The sequence below is a fragment of the Musa acuminata genome, chromosome BXJ1-5, assembly GCF_036884655.1.
Source record: "Musa acuminata AAA Group cultivar baxijiao chromosome BXJ1-5, Cavendish_Baxijiao_AAA, whole genome shotgun sequence".
In the NCBI taxonomy this organism is placed as follows: domain Eukaryota; kingdom Viridiplantae; phylum Streptophyta; class Magnoliopsida; order Zingiberales; family Musaceae; genus Musa; species Musa acuminata.
Window position 1 is genome coordinate 3366914 of NC_088331.1, and position 12286 is coordinate 3379199.

Consider the following 12286-nt stretch of genomic DNA (forward strand, 5'->3'; position numbering starts at 1 on the left):
CGCACTGGATTTGTTCCTAAGTGGGTTACCGGATCAGAATTTTCGTATTGGATCGAATCCTAACTGGGTTACCGGATCATAATTTTAATTCTGACTTTGGTGAGGAGCCCCGCACTTCGCAAATAGAACTCTTGCGCAGTTGCGCTCTGCTTCAACCCCAATCCATGGCGACAGCGATGGCGGAGGATCCCAACTTCGAGGACGACCAGCTCTCCTCCATGAGCACCGACGACATCATCAGGGCCTCTCGCCTTCTTGACAACGAGATTCGAATCCTCAAGGTTTGAAACCCTAGTTGATTCTTCTTCCTTGAATGTAGGGTTTTATGATTTACTCCATTTTTGTCTGTTCGACCCAATCTGATTCCTGAATCTGTTGGCGTTGGATGCAGGATGAGCTGCATAGGACGAACCTCGACCTGGAATCCCTCAAGGAGAAGATAAAGGAGAATCAAGAGAAGATCAAGCTCAACAAGCAACTGCCTTACCTCGTTGGGAACATCGTCGAGGTCAGTTCCTTTACCTTCCCTTTTTTTTCTCTGCATTCGTGAAACCATTAGTTTGCTTCTGTTCCATTTTGGGTAAAACTTTATCCTTCGTTTTCCATTATAATTTCAGTAGGCATATTAGTTTTTTCTTAAATCTACTTGTGCCCCCAAGTTTAGCCCGACATCGGGAAGTGGGTAAAGACTTGAATTGTCCTTGTCCAGAAGGGCTGGATGAGTTTACCATCATTAACCTGACTTAGGATTTTGAGCTAGTGATCACTCTTAATGAGTTAATTAATCAATTATTATATGATAAGACCGTAGGGTTTTATCATAGAAAGGATTTTATCATAGAAGAAAAGAAAGAAAATGGATGATCACTTCGAGGAGATTAGCCTCCTAGGGTTTGCCAAAAGACTGGAATAATATTTCATAGATATATGAAAAGAAACAGATACATTCATATTTATAGAGTTTCACCCCTCGAGTTTATCAGGACTTGGACTCCTAATAAATAAATAAATCTCAAATAAGCCCCTATCCGACTCTTATTGAGCTAGACAAAATAAAATATTATTCAAAGCTAAAAAAATAAAAGGGATCCTAACAATTCATCCCCCTTCAAATCAGTCTTGTCCTCAAGGCTGAGCAACATCAAACTCTAGGAGCTTCTCTTTTAGCACTTCAGTCACACGATATCTGCGACGCATCGCAACTTGTTGATCAAGTAAGTAGGGTTTCCACTTCTTGATAATGTAAGCAACGGGCCGGCCTTCCGGTGTAGTAGTCATTGCAGTCTTTTGAAGAACCCTCTCCATTCGATGGCTAGTGGTAGTTGTGACTTTACTTTCACGTCTTCTCTTTAGGATCATCTGCTTTCCATTAATAAAAAACTTCATAATTAGTTTAGAAAAATTTCAAGAAACATCACCTAGGGTTGATAGTCATTCAATTCCAAGCACCACTTCAAAGTCTTACAAGGGTAACAAAAAGAAATCTGCAACTCTTGGCCTTGTATAATCAACTCTTGGCCAAGCAACTCTTGGCCTTGTATAATCAAGTCTTCCAAGGCTATCACAAGTTAAAATTCGTCCATCAACGACTTTTACTTCGAATTTTTCATAGCCTTCAATGTGGTAGGCCAATCAGTTGGCAACCTTACTGTCCATAAAATTGTTAATGCTACCAATATCAATCAAAACTGTAACAGGTTGATGTTCCAAAGTTCCTCTAACTTTCATAGTTTGCGGGTTAGAGTAGTCGGCTAATGCATGCACTGTTTGTATGATAGGTCCAACATCTTCATCAGAATACATACCTTCATGATCGGAGTCCACATTATCAGCTTTCGATTCCTTCCCAATTGGTTCAATCATTAGAAGTTGCCTTTGTTTACATCGGTGCTTCTTACTCCACTTTTTATTACAGTGCTAGCACAAACCCTTCATTGATCTTTCCTTAAGTTCTTCTCAGGTTAGTCTTCGGATGTTAGGATTTCGACTGAGAATAGATGGGGCAGGTGGCTTGCTGATCATATGTTTGTTGTTACTTTTGTTTCGACGATTCTCTCTGCTGATTTTTTCCTCATGCAAACGTGCAAATGAGATTGCGGCTGTCATAGTACGGGGTTGGCGAGCTTTGACTTAACATCGGATATCTAGATTAAGTCCTTCAATAAATGTTCCCACCAGTTGTCGTTCGGATCAGTCTCTAGCTTGATTTGACAATTGTTCAAATTTTTTCTGATATTCTAACACTATATAAGTTTGATGAATTTTAACGAGCTGCCTATCAACATTCTCGTATTCAGATGGTCCAAATCGAACGAGAAGTCCTATCTTAAATTGCTCCCATGAGGGGACCCCGTGACAGGCTTCATATCAATCATACTATTGGATTACATCTCCATCTAGTTAGATTGAAGCTATTTCTACCTTGGATTATTTTGGAGTTCTGTGAAAACGACAAAATGTTTCTACCCTAGAGATCCAACTGGTTGGATCTATATCTTCCCATCTTGGGAATTTCACCTTCATGCAGGGGTAGCTTATGTTCTGTTCTTGGTTCCTTTTTCCGGTGTCTCTAGGTCGGTTCAACGTAAGACTTGAACTTTCATCTTGTTGAAGTTTGTTGAAGCTCTCCAGTAGGCTCCTTATGAAATCATTAAATTTTTCTTCCATTCTGTTCTCAATTCTGGTTTCCAAGGCTTCTAGTTGAGCTTTCACTGAATTATCGATAGTCATTCCATACCACTCTAGATCTGTAATCCCTGACTCTTGCTTCTGGTGTCTAGTCAAGGGCATCAGCACTGCCCTATTCGGTGTGACTGTTGTGAAGTTTGGCTTGAGGCAGCGTTGAGGGCGTGAGAGATCGTGAAGCTATCGAGGAAGCGGACGTCGAGAGCAGCATGAGGGCTCGCTGCGAGGAGGGCACTGCTGCCAAGGTTGAGAGGCAGCGATGGTGGCGTGGCTAGGAGCAGCGTTGAGGGCGTGAGGGATCGCTGCAATGCTGTCGAGGAAGCAGACACCGAGAGCAGCATGAGGGCTCGCTACGGTCGCTACGGGGAGGATGCTGCTACTGAGGTTGCTTTGTTTCTGTCACTGCGTGGAGGAAAGGTTGTTGCTAAGGCTAAGAGGCAGCGGTGGTGGTGCGGCTAGGAGACAACGACGATCGGTATGGGGAGTTGCCCTGTTTCTATCATTGCGTGGAGGAAGATTGCTGTCGAGGCTGAGGAGAGAGATGGCGGTTGCAATGGCTAGGGTGTGAGATGGCGATGGAAGGGGTTACATATGTCGATCGCGCGCGATCGCTATGTGTGCGGTTGGAGGCAAAAGCGTTGCCGCAAGCGGCTGCGACCCAAGATGAGGCAGCGAGGGTTGCAGGTGACGTTGGGCGCTACTGGCGACGGCGTCTTTGGCAGAAGAAATGGTCTCCTTCTCTGCACTAATCGCTTGACAATAGTTGAGGAGAGAGATGGCGATTGCGGTGGTTGGGGTGTGAGATGGCGACGAAGGGGGTTGTAGATGCCGATCATGTGTGGTCGCTACGTGCGTGGCTGGAGGGCGGCTACAGTGAAAGGTGGGATGAGTCTTGGGCTTCTACAGCAGAAGGTGGGATGAAGAACGACCACGATAACATCTAGGGTTCGGAGCAGCGAGAGGTCGCTGAGGCCAAGAAACAGCGGCGGTGGCCCTTTCTCACTCGAGCGAGATGGGGCACGACTACCGACTACACTTTTTTCTTTTGTTTTGTTTTGTTTTTTTTTTTTTTTTTGAGATGATAGCTGATGATGGCTGCGGCGATGAAGTGATGTGAGAAATTGTAATGAGAATGCTGAGGATTGCTGCTCTGATACCAAAAGATAAGATCCTACGATTTTATCATAGAAGAAGAGAAAGAAAATGGATGATCACTTCAAGGGGATCGACCTCCTAGGATTTGCCAAAAGATTGGAATAACATTTCATATATAGATGAAAAGAAATAGATACATTCATATTTATAGAGTTTACCCCTGAGTCCATCAGGACTTGGACTCCTAATAAATAAATAAATCTCAAATAAGCCCCTATTCGAGTCTTATTGAGCTAGACAAACTCAACAAAACATTATTCAAAACTCAAAAATAAAAGGTATCCTAACATTATCCCTTGATCTGGGCATAATAAATGTCATCAGAGACACTGATCTAAAACTTGACACGGTGAGCAATTCGACTGGGAAGGGGTCATTTGTGTATGAGGCCAAATTCGTGGATGAGGCCAAAGGTACATAATAACATGGAGCCACCACTAGGCAGATTATAATGCCTCCGGTTTAGTCCCACATCAGAAGCAGTTGGAGACTTGAATTAACTTAGAATATGTCTTTACTACTAATTTGAACCTAAGCTTCTTTAGCCAATGGTTTGGGCTCAATAAGTTAATTGGTCCATTATCTTATTGTGAGATAATTTAGATCCTTCAAAACCCTTGTATTTGGGAGCTTAATTATTAACAAAATGTCTTTCTGCTGTAACAGAACTTTATATTGTTATAAAAGCTTCAACGAGGTAAATTTCTGTTTACAATGACTTCAAATTTAGTCTTGCAAAAAAGATAGCTCGTCTCGGCTATTGCTTTGCCATCTCAACTGGGACATGTTCTGTCTCAATTTTATTCTTCTCTTTCTTCTGTTTAATTTTCATATAGTGTGTAACTCTTCTCTCTTGCACAAATATAGAGGGATATTGTTTTGATCTAATACTTGTCCCGATATGCACTGTATGATACAAGTCTTAGCACGTATGGTATTCTGATAATTGAAGCATACGGTTGGCATATGAAACCAAAGTGGCTTCTAGGAAATTAGATACCCACCAATCACAAATTTGAAAAAAAAAAAAAAAGATAACTAATAATTAATTAATTGTAAACTGCTACTGTATAGAACTTGGGATAATTTAGGTGTCATTTGTTGAATTGGAAATAAATCTGCTGTATTCCATTAGGATACTCAACATCTTATTATATCAAATTAAATCTAAATTTGTTCTCATGTTTTTGCATTTTATTTATTTTTGGTCAATAAGATGAATGTTTTTTAAAGCATCATTAGAAGTTTAATAATTAAATTGACACAATGAAACTCTGGTAACTAGAAACAGTACCTTATTCTTTCTTTTATTGTTCCTTGTGAGAGTGGTTGTGGATCCCAGATGGAAATTCAAATATTTTCACCCATCTTATTTGTGTTATAGCATATAATTTTACTTTTTTTCTTTTATTTAGTGAATGTGCATAATTCTAGTAAATTAACTGAGGGTATACTGATCATATACGCTTTTGTGTTGTCTAGATTTTGGAGATGAATCCAGAAGAAGAGGCTGAGGAAGATGGTGCAAATGTTGATCTGGATTCTCAAAGGAAAGGAAAATGTGTTGTCTTAAAGACTTCCACGCGACAGGTAAGCTGGAGCCCTAACTCATTTCTTCATTTTTTTTGTCTGCTTTACGCTGCTTGCTTCTATTCCATATTCTCGGGTGTTTGGTGGATTTGTCTACTGAATGTCTTGATAATTGATCAGCTAAACTTACTGAAAGTCAAGCTGTGGCATACTTTGATAATCATATGGCTGCACAAGTTGCCATTGCTTCTATTCCTAATTTTTACAATTGTTCATTTTGTTTTAGCTGACTCTTCTTTTTGGATTTTGTTAGTTACTTGAAAGTTAATTGTGAAGCATCTCTGTACAGTTTCATGTTCTTATTTGTCCTTTTTTCAAGAAAATTAGGCAAGTGATCGTCTGAAGCTTTCAGAATAATTGTAGTATGTTATACTACAGACTTACTGCTTTCAACTTTAACTAACTGAAAGTCAGTCTTTGGGTAGGAAAATGAAATGTGATAACTATAGGCAGTTCTGAATGGTATATCTCTTGCTTCATTTATTGCAATATGTCACTTCCTGAGAAGCTGTGAGTTGATGGTTGTTCTTGATACCTGACTGTGTTTAGCAATCTACTGAAGGTAATGGAGGCTTATTCTTGTTTGTTTCTTTTTTTTTTCCAGACAATCTTTCTTCCTGTTGTTGGGTTAGTGGACCCTGATAAGCTAAAACCTGGTGATCTTGTTGGTGTCAACAAAGATAGCTACTTGATCTTGGATACTCTACCATCAGAATATGACTCACGAGTGAAGGCAATGGAAGTTGATGAAAAGCCAACAGAAGATTACAATGATATAGGAGGCCTTGAGAAGCAGGTACCTTAAAAACTTCCTGTGTCCATACAAGTAATTTGACCACCAAAATTTTATTTCTGTCATGACTTTGTTGCCAAGACTAAATGTTTAGGCCTCAGAGTTATTGGACCCTTCCCTGAGTTTGTCTTCTTAACTTATATTTCTTCAAGTAAGGAAGTGGTCAATTATTTCTGAAACTCGTTCTTTGTACTAGAGAACCTGTCGATATTAACTTTTTACTTCTGTTTGTAATTTCAGATCCAAGAACTTGTTGAGGCAATTGTGTTGCCAATGTCCCACAAAGACCGCTTTCAGAAACTAGGGATCCGTCCCCCTAAAGGAGTGCTTTTGTATGGACCCCCTGGAACTGGTAAGACTTTGATGGCACGTGCTTGTGCAGCACAAACAAATGCAACTTTCTTGAAGCTGGCAGGCCCTCAACTAGTTCAGGTACTTTTAAAATCAATACTTCTTTTTTCTACGTCGAAATCGTAATAAATTTTTGGCTTTGAATATGTATCAGTTGAATTGCATAACATTTGAATGTTTAATCAAGAAAATTTGGCTTTTGAAATGTTGATAGTTCTGGTTAGGTTTTTAATTTAATTTCACGATTCTTTGCTAGTGAATGATCCAGAAATTATCTGTTATTAGATATTTGTTAGTACTTAATTTTTTTTAGTCAGTTGAATGTTTCCTATTTTAGGGTTTGGTAGGATTTATGAACTTGTAGTCATTGCTAAGTACAGCTAAAAAAATTGGGGTCTATTCTCTGAATTGCATTTTTTTTTTTGTTATTTTTTTTGCTTAACTATCAAGTACATTTTACATTCCAGCATTTGTTTCTTTTGTTATCCCTTTTCCATGGATGCCTTTTGGCACTGTAAGAAGATTTGTACACTTAGACCAGTACATCATGATGATATCACCATGACATTTAAAACTTTTTTTATAAGCCTGCAATAAAGCCTCTTCTAAGCTTTTATATTCATATCAGATGAAGTCTTGGTCAACTTGATGATTAGATGCATGCATTACTACATGCATGATTAACAATGTCATTTTATGATACAGTTATTTCTTTACATTTTACTTTCTGAACTTTTGTGTTGGATTCATATGATCTGATGAATTCTTGGACATCTTGATTATTAGGTGCATGCACTAATACATGCATGATTACAATCACATCGTGTGATGCAGTCATGTCTTTGCATCTTACTTTCTGAAGTCTTGGATTCATTAGGGGACTGATTAATGCTGATGTTTGGCTAATTAGTGATTGTTTATCCAATTAATGCAGATGTTTATTGGTGATGGAGCAAAACTTGTTCGTGATGCCTTTCAGCTAGCAAAGGAGAAATCACCCTGTATAATTTTTATAGATGAGATAGATGCAATAGGGACAAAACGATTTGACAGGTCTGTCATCTCTTTTTTTCTTTAGACTTTTGGACAGTTCATGTTTTTGTTTTTAACAGTTGATAAGGTCTTACAATGTTGCAAGCATGTCATGATCATTTTCTCGGTGGCTAGGTCAATGTAGCACAAAATTTGACCCATGGCATTTTTTCACTGGCACCAACAATATATAAGTCAATAACTTAATGAGCATGACATTTATTTTGAACATCAAATGGTAGGGTCTGACAACCATTGGGCACTTCATTGTTATACGAGTTATCTTCTTTGATGCATTATAATGTCTTTTTTGTTATACTAACAAGTTTATGCTTTTGTTCACTTCAGAATAGGGTAGCATGTTGATGGCTAGCTTGACATATTCATTTCCTGTTCTATTTTTCTTTGTTAGAACAGTTTGTTTGTTGAATTGTTTGCCTTGCAAAGAAAACAAGTAGAAAAAAACAGATATACACACAATTTTCATATTTTAGTCATCTTTAATTATGGCGGTGAGATGGCTAAAGAATCGCCTCTCATGAAATCCTGGGAATTAGGTTCATACTGATGCAGGATGCTTTGAGTCTAATCTACTAATTAAAATTTTACATTATATAAGGATTTGGTATAGCAATTTTCACAATTCTAAAATGTTAGGAGCAGCATATTTGTCAGAGCATTTCAGTTCTTCTGCTAATCTACTATACAGTTAAGAAGCTACCTAGAGCATTCAAAACTTTTGAGAATTGGAAGGAGCTGGAATCACGGAGGGATGCTAAAGAAAACTCCTGGTATACAAGGGTTTGGTTGTAAGATTATGCATTGGCATTACATTTATGTGGAGGGAGTATGTGTCAGTTATGCTGTCAGTTTATGTAATTGGATTGGTGGAGGGCCTTTATTTGTTACCAGAGTAGCTCAAATTTTAGAGTGTTTCCTTTATAAGAGAGCCCAACTCAGTATCGGTGGTAAAACTATAGTTCTCCTTGCCATGGTCATGTGAATAGCTGCATTTTATTATTAGATGTGAAATACAGTTTACATGCACCATATTTAATCATGGTATAGAATAACAAATTATTTGTCATTATGCATAAAAGATGCTGTTGATAACCAGTCCTGGGGATGAGAGTTTTGTTTAAAGCAAGATAGATTTGACTAAGTATTAAATTGCTATTGGTCAAGGAAGGCATTTAGGAAGTTCACTGGATATGGGATTGTTGTATTTGATGCTTATAGGGCTATCTTTCTTAATTAGAAACATAATCACCTACATTGAACTCTCAGGGGCATGTTTTTGAAGTGACTCTATTTGAACCTTTTGACTTCACTGCTTAGCTATTCGTGTGGGTTATTAATGTTATACTTCCATAATAAAAATCTGAGCCAGTGATAGCAAAGAAATTTTTGCACTAAATAATGTCATGCCATAGTTGTTTTAATGACAAGACATGATGCTCGAAAATTCTCTTTTTGCACTACCATTTCAGTGAAGTAAGTGGAGATAGGGAGGTGCAACGGACAATGTTGGAATTACTTAATCAGCTTGATGGTTTTAGCAGTGATGACAGTATAAAGGTCAGTGTTCTTGTTGATCTTGTGATTGGAGCAATATCTTTCCATTTCGATAGAAATACCCATGTGTTTGTAGCTTGAATATGATTCAGTTTAATGTAGTCTTCCCTACAGCACTACTAGCTTGTTTGTCACATGTCCTTTGTTGTTCTTTCTCTGAATCATTTAAAAAAAATTTTGTGCTGCATCATTTTTTTCTCTTTAGACCAAATTTAGTGATCCTGGCTACCTATCTGGATCAAAATTCTTAAACTTCATATGATCTCCTCCTTTTTCCTTTGCATGGCATTGTGCATAGCTCTCCCTAGGTAAAAGTATTTGTCATTAGTTGCAGTAGGTAAGTTTATGGTGAAGCCTATGATAATGTTATGCATGAGATTCTTGGTTGTGTAGTACTAAATGCTATAAAAAAAATGTAATTATTCATGCTTGCTAGAAGTACAGGTTTGAATTTATTCTTTTGAGGATGCAGAGAGGTTTTGGAGTACATAACCAGCTTTTATGTGACTAAATGTAGACCATTAATGCAATAAACTTTAGAAATGTTAGAAACAAAATTGTGTTTTATATATGTCACACATGGTATGCTGATCTTGATTCTTGATGGAATCAATTTCGCTGCACCAGAGAGAGAGAGAGAGAGAGAATATTTGCTGACACATGCGATGTCATTAATTCCAGAAGATTCTTGTCCATTAGGTATTTTTGGTAACAAGCGATAACACTATAGCACTGCACCTTCTGAGAGAGCCTGGATCAAAGTTGTTGGGTTTGGTAAAAATTTGAGACCAAATAACAGCTACATGTGTTAGTCATTCTTAGGTACATGGTAAATTCAAACTATGTAACAGTGTGGTGCTTGCTTTAAGGTGTATTTGCTTGTCTTAGTTGATCTATGAATTTATATAGTTTGTGGTAAATGTGGCATTCTGATTCTCTATTACTTTTTTCTTTCATCTCTCGCTCTCTCTCACACAGACATACATGATATGGTTGGTTGTCAGGTTATAGCAGCAACAAATCGTGCTGATATACTTGATCCTGCTCTTGTGCGTTCTGGACGTCTAGATCGGAAGATAGAGTTCCCTCATCCATCTGAAGAAGCACGGGCTAGAATATTGCAGGTACCATAGTGTTCTTGTTGCAAGCAAATGCTTTACTAAGTTTTCACGTTGATAAAGAAACAGATCTATCATTTAATTTAGAAATACTTTGAAATGAGCGTGTATTTTCTTTTATTTATAAAATTTAGATCCACTCGAGGAAAATGAATGTGCACCCTGATGTGAACTTTGAGGAGCTGGCTCGGTCAACTGATGATTTTAATGGAGCACAACTTAAAGCAGTTTGTGTGGAAGCTGGCATGCTTGCCCTGCGTCGAGATGCAACTGAGGTTCTGTTCTGTTGCTTTCCTAATATTGTTCTTAATTTACACCTATACTGAATTGAACTCTACACCCCACATAATTACGTTAGTTTGTGACTTCTTTATAGAAAAATCTTACATAGTGTCAGATGATTAAGATAGAAATTGTACTGCCTGTTCAATGTATATTCCTTGTAGCTTGTTTCCTCTAGTAAGTACAATCATGCCTTCTGGTCACAGCATGTTGTTCCCTGTTCTATATACATAGGGTTTTAGAAAGCTGTAAGAGTTATGCTGCAAGACTTTATATATACCTGAGATGCTTCTAATCAGGAACACACTATGTTTTCCCTCTGGTTCTTATTGTCATCGAGTCATCAGACATGAATTAGGATGTCAATATCAATCTGGAACTGTGGGAACTAGACCGATCAAATCAGATTTGACCAATTTTGACCAGGAAATAGGTGGGCTCAGGGAACTTTTGAACATTGGACCAAGTCGGTTCAGGGACAGTGTCACTTTTTTTCTGTTCTGCTGTATCCTTGTTTATTCTATATTTATTATATATTTATAATCTAATCCTCACCAAGGCAGGACGGATCAAAACTGATCTAGTCGGTTTTTGTACGAGTCAGGAATGATATTATATTCAGCAACCTGAACTGTGGATGAGACGGGATGGGATAAGATTTTTTAGTCGTAGAGTGGAATGGTCACTGCCTTGTTATCCCTTTGCATGGAATGGCTTTGGTCTTTGCTCTGGATGTGATCAATTCATGTTTCATGGCTCTTTATATTAAGGTTGGTGCGATGAAAGCACTCGTCAACTAATATCATACTTTTGTTTCAGGTGACTCATGAAGATTTCAACGAAGGGATAATCCAAGTTCAAGCGAAGAAGAAATCCAGCTTAAATTATTACGCTTAGTGATGTGCGAGCAGTTAAACAAAGGTGTGCTAAGTATCCTTCCATCTTTCACGGCCTCTTAGTATGTTGTATCGTATTTTACTCGAGTCATCTTGCAACTCAATGTCATGGTCTGGTACATTGGGATCATGCTCCACCGGATTGAGACTTAGTAGTGCATGATCTCTACAGTATTGTATTTATGTTTTTGCATGTATAAAGGTGTATTGAATAAAAATGGTGTCAGTGCGTTCATCAGGTAATCATTATTGTTCTCTGATTGGCTAATTGATATAAAAAGTGTGGCGTCACAGTGCAGATCTGTGTTCTTATTTGATATATCATTTGAGATAATATACAAATGTAAAAGATAATTAATATAGATTTATGTTAAGAAATAATCATGCCTCGACAATGCAAAGGTGTGCGAGGCAGAACCATCTATTACATGCATGGGAAGAAGATAGCAAGCTTACAAGGTCTGACCTTTCATTCAACCCAACTGAAATCATAAATTGAATAAGATAATATTTTTTATCTAAAATTATCATCTCGTTTGTAGAGATGAAGTGAAAAATTAATTATATAATAAAACATACCGAATACAAAATAATAAAAAAAATACGAATGGTATTACACCATTGGTAATTTATTTATGTATTTCGATATCATGGAACAGAATAATAGAAAAAGATAAATAATGAATTATTACAGTCGAGATAGTAAACTGTGCACGGAACATCCAGCTTCAATAATAACATGGAGAGAGGCTTGGAAACAAGCAGTGGAGAGACTTGAGACAGCAAAACACACTTAATTATCGAAAGAA

General features: G+C 37.8%; 1 protein-coding gene across 1 annotated transcript; it reads left to right on the top strand.

Moving 5' to 3' along the window:
• The first annotated feature begins 111 nt into the window (after window positions 1–111).
• On the top strand, window positions 112–11775 carry LOC103983928 (26S proteasome regulatory subunit 6A homolog). Its single transcript, XM_009401286.3, has 10 exons — window positions 112–281; window positions 392–508; window positions 5323–5430; window positions 6035–6226; window positions 6464–6655; window positions 7509–7627; window positions 9097–9184; window positions 10186–10305; window positions 10434–10574; window positions 11401–11775. The coding sequence occupies exons 1-10, from the start codon at window positions 165–167 to the stop codon at window positions 11476–11478; spliced, it is 1272 nt and encodes a 423-aa protein (XP_009399561.1). The 5' UTR covers window positions 112–164; the 3' UTR covers window positions 11479–11775.
• Window positions 11776–12286: the final 511 nt, after the last annotated feature.